The sequence below is a fragment of the Choloepus didactylus genome, chromosome 1 (assembly GCF_015220235.1).
Source record: "Choloepus didactylus isolate mChoDid1 chromosome 1, mChoDid1.pri, whole genome shotgun sequence".
In the NCBI taxonomy this organism is placed as follows: Eukaryota; Metazoa; Chordata; class Mammalia; order Pilosa; family Megalonychidae; genus Choloepus; species Choloepus didactylus.
The window spans coordinates 133,085,120-133,104,650 of NC_051307.1; the positions used below are offsets into that span (position 1 = coordinate 133,085,120).

The 19,531-nt window shown below is 37.5% G+C and overlaps 1 protein-coding gene across 1 annotated transcript; it reads right to left on the reverse strand.

The window, feature by feature from the left end:
• Window positions 1-749: 749 nt before the first annotated feature.
• OTOL1 (otolin 1) lies at window positions 750-13,779 on the reverse strand. Its single transcript, XM_037827233.1, has 4 exons — window positions 13,419-13,779; window positions 5,194-5,283; window positions 2,310-2,381; window positions 750-1,648 (listed from the first exon to the last, which is right to left on the reverse strand). Exons 1-4 carry the CDS (start codon window positions 13,777-13,779, stop codon window positions 750-752), a joined length of 1,422 nt encoding a protein of 473 aa, XP_037683161.1.
• Between the last annotated feature and the right edge of the window lie 5,752 nt (window positions 13,780-19,531).

Here is a 19,531-nt window from a genome sequence, read left to right on the forward strand (position 1 = left end):
AATTTGCTTTGTAAAAAATGAAGCCACCCAATTATTAAATATTCACACAGCTATTAAACATTCACATTGCAAGTGAATTCCAAAACCCCCACCTGCTCCAGCAGTTTTATCACTGAATAACTGGGATTAATTTTTGTAGAGGCAATGATAATGAAGCCAAAAAATTTATTCTAATTAAATATTCTAGCATGAAGAAAGGGGCAAAATTGTATATCAATAAGGATGTAATTCCATTCTCAAGTCTTTTGGGGACATTCAGTTCTTCCAAGTACAGTAACTTGATGAACGGCTTGATCTTTGCTGTGATTGAGCAATATCTTTATCAACTTTTTATTTTATATTTTACCCAACACACAAGCCCACATAATACAGGCTTTATGAGCAAATCTTTACACACCCATTAAAGACTGATACATTTTAAGGATGTTTTGACTTGTCTTTACCACTCTTCATACAGATATTATTCATTATTTAAAAGGCACAAGAATTGCTAATTGAAAAAAGCAGCTACAAGGCTATGTAGACCTATGCTCTCAAATACATATAAATATTCTTTCAAAAAACAGAAATGCCTGGAAATATCAATAGTAATTAACTCTGGGTTATATAATATTTTTTCTTGGGTTTTTTTTTTTTTTTTTTCTGTATTACTTTTATTATCACTTAAAAAACGACAAATATTGTTTTTTTAATAGCACAGCTCTATGTTACCTACCTTATTCCACTAAACCCAAACTCAAGACACAAGTTTATGGTGACATTCCAGGAGTTTCCCCTGGGTACAAAAGGAACCCAGTAAAAATGCTGTCATCCTCAGCACTGACATACACCCCATTCCAGTCTTTTGAAACTTCCAGCCAGACTTGGTCCCCTGCACTTAATTTCAGGATGATGAGGAGAGAGGCCTGATCTATTTCCTGACCGTGGAGAGTTTCTCTGGACTTGAACTGCTTCTTGTTCCGGGCCACCAGACTGATCCGAGCAGGTCGGCCCCTCACCGTGACATGGTAGGAGAAAACGTACGCCCCGGGAAAACTGCAGTTAAATTTCCCAGTGACGGGGCTGTAATGTCCCTGGTCGTTATAGAGAACCTTGTCAAATTTGATAGGGACGCCGGGAGGAGGGAAAGGCTTCGACAAAGCAGCGCTGAAAGCCGACCGCGGGGCTCCGGCCCCCTCTCCCTTGGAGCCTTTCAGGCCCCGGGAGCCCTTCTTCCCGATGGAGCCTCGGACCCCTTTGCTCCCAGGCTCGCCCTTGAGCCCAGCAAGCCCCGCAAGACCGGGAGCGCCTAATTCCCCCTTTGCGCCTTTAACTCCCGGATCGCCTTTGGCCCCGGGCAGGCCATCTGGGCCGCTTCTGCCTTCCCTTCCAAGGTCTCCTTTGGTACCTTTCTCTCCTTTCATCCCTTCCTCGCCCTTTTGTCCTTTGCCTCCCCTCTCCCCAGAGTCTCCACAGTAGCCCTTCCCCCCCACCTCTCCCTTCTGTCCCTTGGCCCCAGGCTCGCCGTTTAAGCCCGGGGAGCCGGCAGCGCCTGGGTCCCCTTTATCGCCTTTGGTTGCATTCTCACACGCGTCCCCCTTGGAGCCTTTTTGTCCTCTCATTCCTGCCAGTCCAATATTTCCTTTCTCCCCCTTAGGGCCAAGTCCACCTGAAATGGAAAATTAAAATGATTTTGAAGGATCATATAGGCTGTAAACAATGTGCTATTGCCACACAGCTCAAAAAATAGAAACAAAACCTACTAACTGCGTTTTCCTGTTTCTTGCCTCAGTAATGGCTGTGCCTAGGAGAGTCTTATATTGAGCAATTCATAGAATGCTTCTGTCTCGTGGGAGGAAAAGGTAATGCTTGCCAAGAAGCAGGAATTTATATGTAGACCTTGTATATCTAGTTCTATTTTTTTTTTTTTAACTTTTAAGATAAAAAAGAGTATTAGAAGTATAATTGCCTATTGTATTTCTTTCCCCTTTGCATTTTGGCCCAATCAGAGTGTTCTCTTAAACCTCCAAATTGCCCATCCAAACCCAAAATCTTACAGGCAAAGAAATTGAGACCCAGAAAGATTTGAGGATGTTTTCCCCCAGAACAATTGAGAGGAGAGCAGAGCTCATGTACCCTTATTGTAGTCTCCAAACTCCTAGATCAGTGCTACTTACACTCCATCCAGTCAGCACACTGAGCTAATAGAAGAATAATTATAATTTCTATTTCTATCTTACCTCCCTGATAACTTTGAATACAAACAAGAAGAGAAATAAGTGCTATACTGAACACATGACTTTACAAAATAGATGTATTTTGTACTCTACCTTGTTCTCCAGGTTTTCCTGGATATCCTGGAATTCCATTTGTTCCTTGCTCCCCACGTTCTCCTTTAAAGCCTACAATGATAACATTGCTTTATTTTTTTTTTTTGCCAACTCCAGTATTTATGATATATCTAATATCAATTTCATAGCCATGCCACATGCCATTGTTTCCTTTAACAAAATAGTTTAATGGTAAAATAGTGTGGAAAAAAAATTTGTTGACAGCCATTAGGAATATTTTATTCTAACCAATTCTAAATTTTGTTCTAAATGGCAAACCATTTAAAGGAGATTTTGGGGCAATGTCAATCCCATCAAACAGAATTCTTCCTTTCCCCAGGTGTTCCCATAGGTCTTTCAAACCTCTCATAGAAGTCATGGCATCCTGCCTTCTATTATATATGTGTTCATGTTTTTCGTATTCTGAATTTCCTCAGGAATAGTGCCATGCACCACACAAGTTTAAACACAGAGCACAACAACTCACAAGTGGCCAAACTAATCATAACAAAAATCTATCCAGAAAAAAATTGTCCTTGAAATAGAACATCAAGGAAAAGCCAATTTTCATTTTGTGTTGGAATATTTTTCATATACTAGGACAAATTATAGAACTGTGAGAAATCTTGTTTGAAAAAAATTGAAAAGCAGGACTTTTAGATATTTGCCATTTAACCATGAAATGGATTTTTATATAGGACCTGGACAAAAGCTTATCTTATAGTGCAAATGCACCAGATATATTTTAATTATGAATGATAATAGTGATAATAATAATGATCATAATAGCTAATTCTTACTGAGCATTTACTTTGCATCAGGCATTGTTCCAAGCTCTTTACATGACTTTTTTTAATTAAATCCAGTCATTTTTATTTAATATTAACTTTTATTTAATATAAGCACAACCTTTCATATAACAGATTCACATAACAGCACTTGCCATCAATTGGAACATTTTTAATTTACAAAAGTTTATAGCACCTCCCTTCAAGAAAGGTAGAGCAGATATTTTTGCCACCACTTTTATCACAGAAGAAACTGAGTTATGAAAAATGTAAAAATTTGTACAAATCAAACATGACTGTATATAACATTGGTGGGCATCAATTTGCCAACAGTATTATTTATGATATATGTAACATTTTTGTTTCATATTTGCCAGGGAAAAAGAAATCCTGAGTCAAACTGGAAGTCATGAGAACAGACTCCCCCAAATTTCACAAGACCAACTAGGAAAATTCTACCTTGGACCACTCAGCTAAGTTTTCTAAGTCGCTGTCTCCTCCATTACCACTCCACATAAAATACAAAATTTGAAAATTAGCCCACTGGCCATCAAGAAAATGTTAAATGCCTTTTAAGAGAACCCGAATCTGAATAGAATCAAAGGACCATCCTATTTCTAATCTTTGTCAATTGTTTAATACTGACTTTCACCTCACAGAGCTATTCTAGTTCTCAAGTTCATTTAAGGAGTTTAACTGCTTACGTTGAATTTACTCATATCAGGTCGTGAGTAACCAGAATACAGTCATTCATTCATTTTTTTTTTAACTTTCTATCTTAACCAAGAGTCCAAGCTAAGTCTGAAAGTAAAAGGAAAGTCTAGTTGCCACTTTATAAAGTGAGTCTGGCTGAATGAATTTCTGCTTTTGATCCTTTATCAAAGCATATTCTTAAGACTTTATCTTATGGTACTTCTCTGTTTTTCTTCTACTTCCAGAAGTCTAGCTTCCAAAATGTATGAATAACTGGGGAGGTTCGTCACTCATCTTTATTTCACAGGGTTTCCTGCTAGCATAATTCAGCCACAAAAGGATTAAATGTTTCCAAGAATGAAAATCACATAACTGACAAGTGTGAAGTAGCTCTCTCTTACCTTAGCATCTTTTTTGAGTAATTACTTCACTGAATGTTCTACCAGAAATGAGTGAGGCAGTTCCTGAGCCATGTGGAGGGTGATGTATAGATGTTATTAAGTCTTTTGACGTGTGACACTTAGGCAAAAACATTTAACTTGATGGATAGATGGTATTTCTACAAGCTGGCAATATTCACTGAGGAATTTCTAAATGTGCCAGTGAATCTGTAACCTTCCTTCAATATCTTTAAGCACTTACAGAACTGGGAATTTCCTGGGGCAAAAAAGTTCTCTTTACTGGTATACCTATAGAATTACAGAATTTCTAAGCTGGAAAAAAAGATCTAAGAAAGCATAACAATAAGTCTTCTTTGATAGTAGACAAGGTATATATAAATATCTAGTCCATTCCCCTCATTTTCCAGGTGAGGTAAAGTTACTGGTCCAAGATCACTGATATAAATTTGATTGCCTCAATTTTCATTCAGTTCTTTTTCCACCACTGGCACTGCTTCTGGTTTCAGGCAGGCTATCCACCTAAGCTGATTATTCTGTAGAGTTCCCTGTGCTAGTTAGCTCTATCTAATACAAAATTAATTTACATGATGAGGAAGACCTCGTGGGTGGGGGTGGAAAGGAACCTTCTCCACAGACTACAGAGGATCCTTTGACTTTCAGTAACTGGATCAGTCAGGTGGCTGATGAGAGATAGGAAAGTTGTGTGAGACCCTCTCTGTGTTTGTATGTATCTATGTGTATATATCTGCTGTGAATGTGTCTGCATGTGTGTGTCTCTGTGTGTAATATTACCAGGGAAGTTTAAAATTTCCCAGTTGGCTATTTACAAAGGTAACATTTCTATATCAAAGACATCTCACAATATGCCTTATCAAGATTTTGCTTTTTTTAAAAAATTGATCTACCTGCAAGAGTTCAGTATCTACTTAGCAAGCTGGTCCCCTGAAAAATGATGCAGACCATCCCTTGAGTTTTTGGCATGAAGTGAATTTGATTACATACCTTTCTCTCCTTTCTGGCCTTTGGGCCCTTGGGGCCCAGCAACCCCTGGTGGCCCTGGAATCCCCACATCACCAATCTCTCCCTTAGGGCCTGCAAATGGGATTTTAAAAAAGCATCAGGAAAGAAAAGTGCTCTTTTGAAATCTGTTAGCTCAAGGGCAGGGGGTAGGGAAGCAGTCATTTTATTGAGACCAATAACTGTCAATGTCCTAATGACAAAATCTGCTTGAGAATAAACTATTACATAGTTCTAAGGACAATATTTCTGTCTAATTTGCAATTTTGTACTACCTGAATAGATAAATTGAGCTCATTAGTACTTGTCACTGGATTCATGGCAGTGATCAAATGATTCAGGGAAACCACACGATATCAAATAACAACAAAATGATTATCTGATTCTTTACCTCAGGTGGACCATACTTCCCAATTGGAAGTAAAAACACAGTACCTAGCACTTTTGGATTTCTCATTCATTCATTTAAGAACGACTTCTGAGGGCTTCTATGCACCAAGCATGCTGCTAGGTGTTAGGAATGCAGCCGTCAGCAATTCTGGCAGTCCCTACTCTCTCAAGGAGCTGAGAGTCCACAAAACATAAACACTGAACAAAGAACCACACAAATAGAAATTGCCAAACTGTAGTTAGTGATATACAGAAAAATGGGAAGGTCCTATAGTAGACATGAAATAACCTAGTAACTAATTTATATTTATGGGATGAGAAAAGGTCTTCCTGAAGACAATTGCATTAGGCTAAGACCCAATGAATGAACTAGGAGTTATCTAGGCAAAAAATAAGTAGACAGGTATTTCAGGGAAAGCAAGAGTGGAAGAGACCATGCCATCTTTAAGAAATTTGAAAAAGAGCTCTTTGAATGGAGTTACTGACCAAGGATGTGAAGAGACTGAGAGGCAGGCAAGGGTCAGATCACACAGGGCTCAGACCTCATTCAGTGTCCTTGATTCTGCAGGAAATCAATACCCCTTTCATTATCTGGTCCACACAGGGAACTCAAACCTAGGATAGTTATCCTTTCTACAACTGCATCCCTGTCCAAGGCAAAGGAATTGTTTCCCACCTTCTGCAACAATCCTTGATTGGAATAATTCATGCCCAGATTCTTGGAAAATTAACAAAATAGATAAGTACACCCAATGAAATCAAAATATTTCATCTTAATTTCAGCTCAGTCATTATATCTAATGCTGATGGAATTGAGAAAATTATATTCAACAGAATTCCTCTTTGAAAGAGCACCGTATTTGTTTTGAAGAAAAACTTTAGTAAATCACTTTCAATGGAAATTAAAGCCAAAGGCAGACTCAAATAACCAAAGGTGATTGTTAAATTCTCTCTAAAAAGGAAAGGAGTGCAGGGAGGAGGAAGTGGAGAAAGAGTCGTTGGGATGGGGAATGCCAAGCAAGATGACCAATATATTTCACTGTGCAATGTCTCTCCTTCCTCATAACCCCCAAAGCTCCATGTCAATATACTTTTGAGGGAAAAGATGAAGGGGCTGTGCCCAGATAAGAACAGGAAACAAACAGCAACTGCATTCAAGCTCACATGGGGTACAGAGGCAGCCCCTCACATCTAAGAAAGATGTTCATCTAGGGTAGCTTCCCATAAACCAGAATATTACAGAAAGCACAGAGATTTGAAGGCACAGGGAGTTTAGGGTTTATTTTTTAATTTTATTGTAGTAACATGTATATAACATGAAATTTCCCATTTTAATAGTTTTTTAAGTGTGCAATTCAGTGTTGATTACCTTTACAATGTTGTTCTACCATTGCCACCACATATTATCACTATTTATTTCATAAAAGTGGAAGCCTTTTGTGTCTGGCTTATTTCACTTAGCATGAAGTTTTCAAGGTTCACCCATGGTGTAGCATGTATCAGAATTTCATTCCTTTTCAGGCCTGAATAATAGTCTATTGTACGAATATAAAATATTTTTTAGTCCATTCAGTGTGAGTTGTTTCTCTTTTGGCTATTGTTGATAATACTGCTATGAACATTGATGTACAATAATCCAAGACTCTCCTTCAATTCTTTGGAGTATAAAACTGGGAGTGGAATTGCTGGGTCATATGGAATTTGATATTCGAATTTTGAGGAACCACCGATGTGTTTTCCACAGTGGCTGCACCATTTTATATTCCCACCAACAATGTAGGAGGGTTATTACTTCTTTTTTTTTTTTTAAAGTAATAGTCATTCTAGTGGGTGTGAGGTGATATCTCATTGTGGTTTTGATTTGCATTTCCCTCTTGGTGAATGAAGTTGAGCATCTTCTCATGTGCTTATTAGCCATTTGTATCTTTGGAGTAAAGTCTATTCAAGTCTTTAGCCTGTTTTTGCAGTAAACCCTTCAGAATCCCTTCTTACTTCTTTCTGTGCTTTCTTTTCAAATATTTTCTTTGTGGTTTCCATGGGACTAAATTTAACATCCTGCATCTTTAACAGTCTCATTTGTTTTGATAACTTAACTTCAACAGCATATACATATTATGTCCCTATACTCCCCATCCCCATGCCTTTAAGTAGTTGTTGTTGTGAAACTTATTTATACCTTATAAGTCCAAAAGTAATGTTTTATCACTGCTTTTTGAACATTTATACAAAGTGGGGCTACAAACCAAAAATACAATAATACTGGCATTTATATTCACCCATGTTGTTGCCTTTACCAAATATCTTCATTTCTGTATGCTACTTTGATCTATTGTATATTGTCCTTTCCTTTCAAGCCAAAGAACTCCCTGAAGCATTTCTTATAATGCTAGTCTAGTGGTGACAAACTCCCTCAGCTTCTGTATCTGGGAATGTCTTAATTTCTCCCTTGTTTTAGAAAAACAGTTCTGTCAAATATAGATGCTTGGTTTGAAATTTTTTGCTTTCAGCATTTTAAACATGTCATCCCACCACTTTCTTGCCTCCATGGCTTCCCATGAGAAATTGACACTTAATCTTATTGAGATTCCCTTGTATATAACACATTGCTTCTCTCTTGCAGTTTTCAGAATTCTCTCTTTGTCTTTGACATTCAAAATTTTAATTACCATGTTTCTTAATGTGGGCCTATTTGGGTTTATACTGTTTGGAATTCAATAAGTGTCTTGGATGTGTATATTCATGTCTTTCATTAAATTTGGGAAGTTTTCAGCCATTAGTTCTTAAAATATTCTTTCTGACCCCTTTTCTCTCTCTTGTCTTTCTGGGACTCCCACAATGCATATATTGGTACACTTGAGAGTGTCTCACAGTTCTCTCAGTCTCTGTTCACTTACCTTCATTCTTTATTTTTTTCTGCCCCTGAGACTGAATAATTTCAATTATCTTATCTTCAGTTTCAATTATTATACTTCTGCCAGATTCAATCTACTATTGAACCCTTCTAGGGAACTGTTTTTGGTTACCATGATCTTCAGTTCTGTTTGGTTCCTTTTCACGATTTCTATCTCTTTATTGACATTCTCCTTGTGTTCATGTATCATTTTCCTGATTTTCTTTAATTCTTTGTCCATCTTTTCCTTTAACTCTTTGAGCACATTTAAGGCCATTTTTAAAAAGTCTTTGTCTGGTATGTCCAAGCTCTGGTCTTCCTCATTGATGGTTTCTAATTCGTTATCCTGCTCCTTTGCACAAGCCGTCATTTCCTATTACTTGGTATGTTTTGCAATCTTTTGTTGCAAAACTGGACATTTTGCTATTTTAATATGCTATCTCTGAAATTTAGACACTGAGGTGTCTGTTCCTTAAACTTGTATCCGGCTAGTGTTATGACAGAAATTTCCTTGACTACCAGGAGCAGCACTTACCCCATTGCTGGAACCCTTTAACTGTATGTGGAGCTTTGAGAAAGATAGTTCTACCAGCTCTTGTTTGTTGCTTATAGCTTTTCTGAGGGGATAGATCCCTGGAGTGGCTCACTGTACCATCCTGATGACTGGAAACTCTCCCTATTGTTTTTCTATTCCCTATTTCATTCATCTAGGTGTTAATCTTTACTACTTATTTCCTTCTGCTAACTTTGGGTTTAGTTTGCTTTTCTTTTTCTAGTTCCTCTAGGTGTAAAGTTAGGTTACTGATTTGTGATCTTCTTTTTTAATGTAGGCATTTGCAGCTATAAATTTCCCTCTCAGCACTGTCTTTGCTGCATCCCATAACTTTTGCTTTGTTGTGTTTTCATTTTTACTCATTTCTAAATATTTCCTAAATTCTCTTATGATTTCTTCTTTGACCCATTGGTTGTGTAAGAATGTGCTAGCATCCTTTTATTTCAGCCTGAAGGACTCTCTTTAGCATTTCTGATAGGACAGATCTGAGAATATATTTCTTCAGCTTTTTTCTTATCTACAAAATGCCTTAATTTCTCCTTCATTCTTGAAGGATAATTTTCCAAGTATCAAATTCTTGGTTGACTTTTTTTCTTTAAGGATTTTATATATGCCTTCTTGTTTCCATGGTTTCTGGTGAGAAATTGGCTGTTAATTACTGAAAAACACATATACATGGCATGTCACTCTGCTTTTGTTGCTTTCAAAATTCTCTCTTTGTTTTTGGATTTTGACAACTTCCATATAATGTGTTTAGGTGTATATCTCTTTAAGTCTATCCTGCTTGGAGTTCATTGAGCTTCTTGAATGTGTATTTTCATGTCTTTCTTCAGATTTGAGGAGTTTGGGGGCCATTATTTCTTCAAATGCTTTTTCTGCCTCTGTCTGTCTCTCTGTCCTTCCGGGATTCCTGTGATGCATATGTTGGTAACTCTATGGTTCCCCCACAAGTCCCTCAGGTGCAGTTCATTTTTTTCATTCTTTATTCTTTCTACTTCTCACACTGGATAATTTCAATTATCTTATATTTTGCTCACAGATCCTTCCTTCTGCTTGCCAAAATCTGTAGTCAAATCCCTCTAGTGAGCTTTTTCTTTCAATTATTGTACTTTTAAGATCCACAATTCCTGTATGGTTCCTTTTTATAATTTCTCTTTATCTTGTTCAATCAGTGTTTTCCTCATTACCCGTAGTTCTTTGTCTATGGCTTCCTTTAGCTCCTTGAATATATTTAAGACAGTCAATTTAACATCTTTTACTAATAGCTCCAATGTTTGAGCTTCCTCAGGGATGGTTTCTGTCAAGTTCTTTTTTTCCTGAGAATGGTACATACTTTCCTGTTTCTTTGTGTGTTTTGTAACTTTTTACTGGGAACTGGAAATTCTGGGTGTTATGTTGTTGCAACTTGGGAAATCTAATTCTCCCACTCCTCTGGGATTGCTGTTATTTTTCTTGTTGAGGGCTTGAGCCATCAGTTTGTGACTTTCCCAATCTATTTGTGCTTCCAAACAGGAAAAGACATAGAAGAAAGGTACTGTCCCTTTAAGACTCGTCTGCTGCTTCTGCCTATGGGATTGGTAAAAATGGCCTGCCAGCAATCAAAAGCAGCAATCAGCAATCAACCCACATACCCCTTGTTTTTTGGAGGACTAGGTCCTTATTGCCCCCCTCACACCAGCAAGCCATATCAGCAACATGGGCTGCAGTCCTCACAGCTGCCTGCCACAAGGTTGGGGGATAAGAGATGGTAGAAAGTAAAGTTCATGGAAATTTACCATCTGTGCCAGTTTGAATGTATTATGCTCCCCAAATGCCATTATCTTTGATGTAATCTTGTGTGGGCAGACCTATCAGTGTTAATTAGATTGTAATTCTTTGAGTGTTTCCATGGAGATGTGCCCCACCCAACTGTGGGTGATGACTCTGATTGGATAATTTTCATGGAGGTGTTGGCCTGCCCATTCAGGGTGGGTCTGAAGTAAATTACTGGAGCACTATATAAAATCAGACAGAAGGAGCAAGCTGCTACAGCCAAGTGAGACACTCTGAAGAATGCCCAGAAGCTGAGAGAGGAACTGCAGTTTGAAGACAGACATTGAAAACAGACCCTTGCTCTGGAGAAGCTGAGAGCGGACAAATACCCCAAGTGCAACTAAGAGTGACATTTTTGAGGAACTGCAGCCTAGAGAGGAACATACTGGGAGAAAGCCATTCTGAAACCAGAACTCCAGAACAGATGCCAGCCACGTGCCTTCATGGCTAACAGAGGATTTCCAGACACCATTGGCCATCCTCCAGTGTAGGTACCCAATCGCTGATGTGTTACCTTGGACACTTTATGGCCTTAAGGCTGTAACTGTGTAACCAAATAAACCCCCTTTTTATAAAAGCCAATCCATCTCTGGTGTTTTGCATTCTGGCAGCATTAGCAAACTAGAACATCACCTCTTCATCCAGTTCTTCCCTGGATCCTGCAAGTTTTTCACTAAATTTCAGAGTTTAAATAGTTGGTTCAGATAGTCCCTGCCTATTCAATAGTTGTTTTGGTGGAGGGACTGATTCCCAGAGCTTTGTACTCTGCCATCTTCCCAGAATCCCAGAAGCAGCAGTTTTGAAAACACTGGCAAAACCAGAAAAAATATCTCTCTATGGATCTCAGAAACAAGACCTTTTCATATCAGGCTCATAGCATTCTATACGATAGGACCATACCCCTATCAAAGATTACTTTAAAAGTAAACATATATTTATTGAGCATTTACTCCATGCCAGTCACTACATTGATCCCTTATATGGATTGTCTAATTCAATTCTCTTGACAACTCCATGAAGTTGGTATCATTCTTATCCCATTTTATATTTTGGAAACTGAGACTTGGAGAAGTAACAATGCTTCAGTAAGGTAGAATCATGATAGACTCAACAATCTGAGCTCTTACACACTATGCTGTAGGGCAGAAACAGTCAGACTAAGATTGGCCCAGGCTAATAACTTTATATCCCTTCAAAATATTTATCTAGTGCATTTAGAGGAGAAGCTGAGCCCTGAAAACAACATAGTTGAATCTGGGAAAAAAAAAAAAAAAAAAGAGCCCATGTTATAGCTCCTACAATCATTTTTTTTTTTTTTTTATCTTCATTTTATTGAGATATATTCATATACCACGCAGTCATACAAAACAAATCGTACTTTCAATTGTTCACAGTACCATTACATAGTTGTACATTCATCACCCAAATCAATCCCTGACACTCCTACAATCTTTAAATGCAGATTAGCAACCAGCTGTGTTTGCTTGACCATGCCTTTGGGGTTTTTATCTCTTATTCCAAGCAGTTTGCCAGCCAGATATGGCACTCTGTTTAAGAGAATTCTGGTATATCTAATTACCTAAATCTTATTGTGTTTCCAATAATGCTTTAGTATGCCTGAAATCTTGGTGTCCCAAGCCACTGCCCAGCTCTTTTATCCTGCATAAATATTGAACTCATTTCCCAAAAGATCCCTACAACAAGGTGGACTAGTAAGGATTTATAGTTACTGATTTTATAACTTTAAATTCTTCAAGCAAAACACAATAAACATTGTTTTCAAGGAATAGTAAATCTGAAATTAACATTTTGATCTTCATTTTATCTTGAATTCTCTACTATATGACATGTTAAAGCTGAAATTTATTACAATAAAACTGGGAGTACATCCGTTATACATATATTAAAGACATTTAAAATTTTGAATTACAGAACTATGGCTTTTAATGGAGAAAATTGCCAGGCAAGGATTCAGTGTTGCCTCAGAATTTTAATGAGGAGCAAACTGAACTACATGCTTTATTCTCCACCTCACAGGTGTTCCATTTCTAATCCTGACTACAAATAGCATTCCAAAAATTCATCAGTTAACACACAGTCTTAACAGACAACAGAAATTTCATTTACACTTTTAAAATCAGCCATTAATGAAAAGAAATGTAGTGGTAGTACATATGTGTAGCTTTAAGAACTACAGCACTGGTGTCAGGGTTGGTAAGTTACAGTCTTTGCTCTAATTTTCTATGATTAAGGCAATGTTCTATATCTGCCTGCCCAATACAGTAGTCACTGGACACATATGGCTATTAAGCACTTGAAATGTGGTTGGTATGATTAAGAAATTGAATTTTATCTTATTTAATTTTAATTTTGATATTAATGGCCACTTGTTTGTCTATTGAGTACTATACTGGATAACACAGCACCGTTTGCATTTGTTATCACATTACAGCTAGGTCTGTCACCACTCACAAGGCAATGTAGAAACTCTTTCACCCCCCAACCCACACCTCAGCCTTAGGGATGTACAAGTGGGAAAGAAGGTTTTATGCCTTTTTCAAATACCTGATTTTCCAGATTCTCCAGGTGCGCCTTTCTGCCCTGGTATAGTTGAACAACAACCACAGCAATTCAAAAAGAAATCAGCTGGGTCAAGGGTGACATTTTCAAAGGGAAAAAGAGTGGCAGTGCCAAAAGAAGAATCCAAGTCTAAGGGTTCCATGGTTGGTTCTGCCATTTCAGCCAATTCAGTGAAGGGGGTTTCTTCTTCCAAAAGTGGGACGCTGGATGGCTTTAGACCCTTTGGCACCTCTTTTCCCTCAGATTTCTTCGTAAACTTGGTATGTGGCGTGGTCTTCGCTATTGCATCCATACCAGCAATAGCCAAAATAATTAAAATGACCCAGAGCCAAGAAAACATCCACATATTTGAGTCTAGGAGGAAGATACAATGGGAATATATAAATATATGTTACATGTGGTCCAAATGAAAAGTCTAAGTGATATAATATATACTTACATGAGGCAAATATGCATATACATATATGAGCCATAAAAATGAACAGTATGCATAATAAAGAATGATATATTTTCTGTGTAAATGTAATCGTGAATATTTTAAGTATTTGTTATAAGGAATATTTTGCTTCAATTTTCTTTTCTGGTTGTTTTCCCAGTGTTACATGTTCTAAAATATTGTTCTCAATCATTCAAACTATCTTGCCAAATAACAAATATGATCTATAATAAATGCAACATGACTTAATAGCTCATATGCCCTGGGAAAACAAATGTGCATAATTTCCTGACTGACCTCCTCAGATTTATAGGAATCAAATACATTTATATTAGAAGGAGATGAAAAATATTGAGCTGAATAGTTTATTCCAGGAAACTCAATTATTTCATGAAAAAATACTGGTGAAATAATACTTAAATCTACTAGGGATAATGGTCCTGTTGTGAGAGCAATCTTTTAGGTTTTATTGTAATAAATGTAGACAGAAATAATTTTAAAAATCATAAAGTAAAATATATGCTATGTCCTTATTCTTCACATGTGATTTAACTCTCCAATTCTTTGATCTACAATTTGAGGCAGTTTTCTGAAAACTCACATATATCCTTGTATTATTTTAATGAGGCAAATAGTGGTTATTCTTAATAAGGCTTTTATCAACATTCAAAGTGATAGAAGGTCCCCACTGACTTGAAATGTTGATAGTTCAGAGTATTTCATTCCCTATCAACTTCTAGCCATCCAATGGCTGCTAAAAAATAGCCAGGATTAGAAATGCATGTTTTCTAATAGGATAAATAAGAAAACAGTAAAGAGAATGGAAATGATCATAGTGAAAAGATTTTCTCTTTATAGACCCCTTTGCTGTGAGTAGGTACCTTACATTCATCAACCCAATTTGTTCTCAAAACAGCTCTGCCAGGTAAGTGACACACTATTATTCATCTTCACAGATGAGGCAACAGCCACCAAGAAGTTACATATCTTGACCAAGGTCATATAGACAGTAAATTATGGATTCAGGACTTGAACCCAGGTCTGTTTAATTTCAAAGCCTAAACTGTTTTGCACAAATCATGCAGCATTTATCAGGATGAGGTTAAAGAACAATAAATCCAATGGCAGTCTCAACAGATCAGAGCTACAAAGGAGGCAGATATAAATCAGAACTGATGAGAAGAGATAAAATCAGGTAACAACCCCCAAACGTTAACATTCCTTCAAGCTGTCTTTGCCACCATTCACCCATTCAACCAATATTTACTGAACATTGCACTATAAAAAGCATTGAGAAATTGTACGTGGTGACACCAAACATGAGCCATGGTCTCTGACCTCTGTGAGCTTACGATCTAGTGGGAGAGATCAGACAACAAAAGCAAAAAGAGGAAGGTGTGAAGGGCAGATGATCATACTCAATCGCTACAAATTCAGAGCCCTCTCTTCCCCTGCAAGTGTGAGCACATAAAGCATGGTTATTATTGCATCAGTCAGCTAGATCTAGTTGCAGCAAAATCTAGACAACAGAAATATTCTGTTTGGATACAAAATAATTGAACTTTCATTAGTTCATGCTTTCGATGAAAAGTTCATTTGTTCAAAAACATGTATTGGAGCATCTAAGTGCCAGGCCCTGTGCTGGATCCTAGAATATATAAAGAAATAAAACCCAGCCCCTGTCCCTAAGGAACTTATCTACAGTAACCATTCCAATATAGCAAGACCCACATCCCTAAGCTAAAGAAAAATCAGAAATCTGGCAGAAGGCCCAAAGTGAAATAACAGTGCCTTTAACTCTCTCACCACTTCACTATAAAAGGAATTAGTGTTTGTTAATTGCTGAGTATTAATGCTCTAGAACATTGCTTATGTTTAATCATGTGAGGTCATGTGGGAGAATAATCCTTTTTCCCTTACTTACAGAATATCTGCGATGTTTTTCTATACATACAAAGTATTTCTGACCCTGCAAACGTGTTCTGATTGGGCCTTGGTAAACCAGTCCTGAGTTGGCAAGCAAGAGATTGCTGGTGGGACAGTGGTGGGAAAGGGAATGAACACTGAGACTATGACAGGCTTGTCAAAGGCACTTTATAATTGTTAATACAATTCCACCACACAAGAACCACACAACATAAGATTTACTATGCCATCAAACAAGAGGAGGAGAAATTTTGCAACTACAGATTCTAATTTCCCACTTTATTTGTTAGGGGTAATTCCAGAGTGATTGTAATCAGCTCTGATAAGCTTTGCTCATCCCTTTGTGTTGATATATGTAGCAAAAGCATAATAATTTCTATTACCCAGTGGACAGTTATTTCTTCCAGAGTGCCTAATGTCTAAATAAGTGAATCCATTACAATTTTATTAAGCACATTGAAAACAACATTACATTATGCCAAGTTAAATGCTGCTTGTATTTAACAAGTACACAGTAGAACAAAACATATTCTCAGCGTTTTTCGGTTAGATGGAAAGGGATTGGCGTTGGCTCATAATCTAACACCATAAGAGTTCAGCAGCAAATGTGGATGCACTTTTTTCCCCCATGCATGTCATCACTTTTTCAGTTTCTCCTTTTCTTCTCCAACGTCTGCCTTAAATCAAAGTGGTATGAGTAGATGCAAAGCCTGAGCAGTGGTAGTTTGCAACCCAGGGCATGGCCTTGGGTGTGGAAAGGAACCTACTCTAGGAGAACTGGGAGCAATCAAGCTAGAACAAGATGAAGAATAATTATGTTGACTAGTTTGTGGAAAAATGAATTCACCTGCATGGATGAGTAAACAGGTAAAAATATAGATTTAGGCATGGAAATAATCCTAGCTTCACATCTTCAGAACCTAAAAGAAAACCTTCAAGGATGGAATTAGACAAGGGCAAGAAGGAAATTATTACTGCTCTGTTTCATCTCACAATGATTCTGAGTATGTCTGCTATAGTGCTTTTCTTATTTTAGGGATAGAAATAACTGAAGGATGTGGGGGAAAAGGACATCATGGCTATGTGGTGTGCTGCTGGAAGATGAGGCTGCAGTAACTTCACAGGTTATTTCCCGCTGTCTGTTAAAAAGCAACAGGGTCCAAATATGTCAGCTGATTTATTCATTAATTTATTTATCAGTTGATCCTGATAAATACTGATAGCAGTAAATAATCTATCAAATTTGCCTACTTCATGATAAGCATTATTTATATACCCATTAAAATAAGCACAACCAAACCTAAGCAAACCTTTCCTCCTTCGTGGAGACCAAGCAGAATGCCTGTTTGGTGATATTCTTCAGTAGGAATTATGGAAAAGGAGTGAAACAAAGCTCATTCCTGCTCCAGCTGGTCCATGAGAGAATTGATCCATCTGAGAACCACCCTCAAGGGAAGATTTTGGGGGAGGTCTCAGGATAGACTGGTGGGCAAAAGATATTCTTCAGGTAATGTGATATATATGGAATTCTTCATCACTAGAAGCTTTTCTTCTGCTGATAGCCCTGTTTCTCAATGTTGAAATACCTGTGTTGATCTTTTTATCAGGTTACTCATATGTTCATATGTAAAGTAAAACTCAAATATAAAGAAAAACTACTAAAGCCATGTCATGAAATCAACAGTTCATTATAAAAATATTTTCAAGTACAAAACTTTCATTTTCCCTTTTGTCTTTAATTTCTGCGATGTGAAAGATTCTGCAAACCACCCCACCCCTGTTTGTTTTTCCATCCAGAATGCTCCAAACCTATCCTACTGCAATGAAATGTCTTATAAACAAACATCAGGAAAGTCAGGGGTTTGAATATGTCAACAGACATTGCACATATCCCAGTCCCTATCTTGCCCATTAGAATCTGAACTAGTTCCACTAAGCAGCATGGATCAATATTGGCCCTGTAGGAATATTTTAATGAGAAGTTGCCAAGAGAAATCAATCTAGACCTGTAGGTATCAGAGTTGATTTTCACCCTGTCTCTAGTTCTCAAAAAGTTCCTGAAAAACACTTAATTACTCCTCTCCACTAGTAGAGCCATTGTCACTGGTCCATACCTTCATCAAGAATAGGCAGGGATCTCTCTAAGCCAACTCAGTGGGTAAATTCACTGCTCTCCCCAATACGTGGGACCTGACTCCCAGGGATGTAAATCTCCCTGGCAACGTGGGACCTGACTCCTGGGGATGAGCCTGGACCCAGCATCGTGGGATTGAGAAAGCCTTCTTAGCCGAAAGGGGGAAGAGAAATGGAACAAAATAAAGTTTCAGTGGCTGAGAGATTAAAAAAAAAAAAAAAAAAAAGGCAGGGAGCATGGAAGGATATGGACCACACAACAGTTTTCTGGGTTGTGTTGGCATGCTGATCCTAGCACTTTTCTGCTTTGATTTGACTCCATAAATTGGCATCAGGCTTCGAGATTTCATGATGAATCTGGGTTCTATTAACTCCATAAAAAGGAGGCCTGAACATGGGTCACTAACATGAGTGAAACCAGAGCAAGTCATATCACCACTAGGGCTCAGTGTTCTTACAGTGACAACAATGGTCCAGCTGTAAACCCTTTTTTAGTTCTAAAGCATTAAGATTCTTTTCCCAACAAATTCTGGCTAATCATAGTCAGCACTTAAAGAGTTAAATATTGTTACACCTGATCCAGACCTATTCCAGAACATTTGAGTCAGCTCATGGAATGCCCTGCCTGTGACAGTGGCTCTGGAAGAGGCTTTAGAGCTCAAAGACTCTTCTAGGGAGTCAGAAATCACAGAATAATAGGTATATCTGATAAGCATCAGGTTTGGTATAAGCCCAGAGAAGAACAGAGGACAGTCTGTCTCTAAAAACGCTACCAAGAGGTTAATGCTTCACATGAAAAACAGCAATCACTTCCTCTCTCAGCTCAGCCCTGCTATTTAATACCCCCAAAAGACCAAGGACAAAGAATGGCATTGTATAAACACTGTAACACAAGCAATTAGCCAGGTAATGGTCTGTGGGGCTCCTTATAGCAGAAAGTCAATTAAAACACTTGCAAGGAGATTATGTAAAGCCCTTGGATTTCAAATCTTATAAGCTACCCAGAAAGACTAAATTATGGTAAATGTCATATCATTACAGTAGGTGTCACATAAATGAGAATAAAGTTTCTTTTCTAATATGGACTCTTGCTTAATATCTCATAAATCCCAGAAATTGGAAAAAGCAGCCAAGTATCTAGTCTTCATTCAAATATAAAGAAAATGGGTTAAAGGATGTCATGTTCGAATTGAATATCTTCTTTCCTACCTTGGCCTAAGTAAATTCTTGTATATCTGTAGTTAATTGTTTATTTGTTTATTCAAAAATATGGTTATTAGTGTCATTTTTGGTTTCTGCCAATGGACTTAAGGAGGAAGAAGAGAAGAGGAATGGAGAAAATGCAAATTTCAGAAAGAAAATTATTCCTTAGAAAGATCTTTAGATGAGATTTCCTCTATTTAATGACTTGCCTGACTTCATTCTCACAGGAGCATAGCAATTCCTTCTGTGTGTGTGCTAATTTATTATTAGAAAAATTGACTTCTTCAAAAAAGAAAAAAACTAAGTTCTTTTGAAATTTTGAAAACGCAAATAGCATTTAACATCAAAATAGAGGGCCATAATGATTTTCCCTGAACATTGGTAAAAAGAAAATAATATA

What these genes read in the sequence shown, in the direction of transcription:
- OTOL1 (XM_037827233.1), bottom strand. Translation starts at nt 13,779, where the DNA reads ATGTGGATGTTTTCTTGGCTCTGGGTCATTTTAATTATTTTGGCTATT. An exon ending in TGGAGAATCTGGAAAATCAG is followed by an intron (nt 5,284 to 13,418) that starts GTATTTGAAAAA and finishes TCCCATTTGCAG; the next exon opens with GCCCTAAGGGAGAGATTGGT. An exon ending in AGGCCAGAAAGGAGAGAAAG is followed by an intron (nt 2,382 to 5,193) that starts GTATGTAATCAA and finishes TTATCATTGTAG; the next exon opens with GCTTTAAAGGAGAACGTGGG.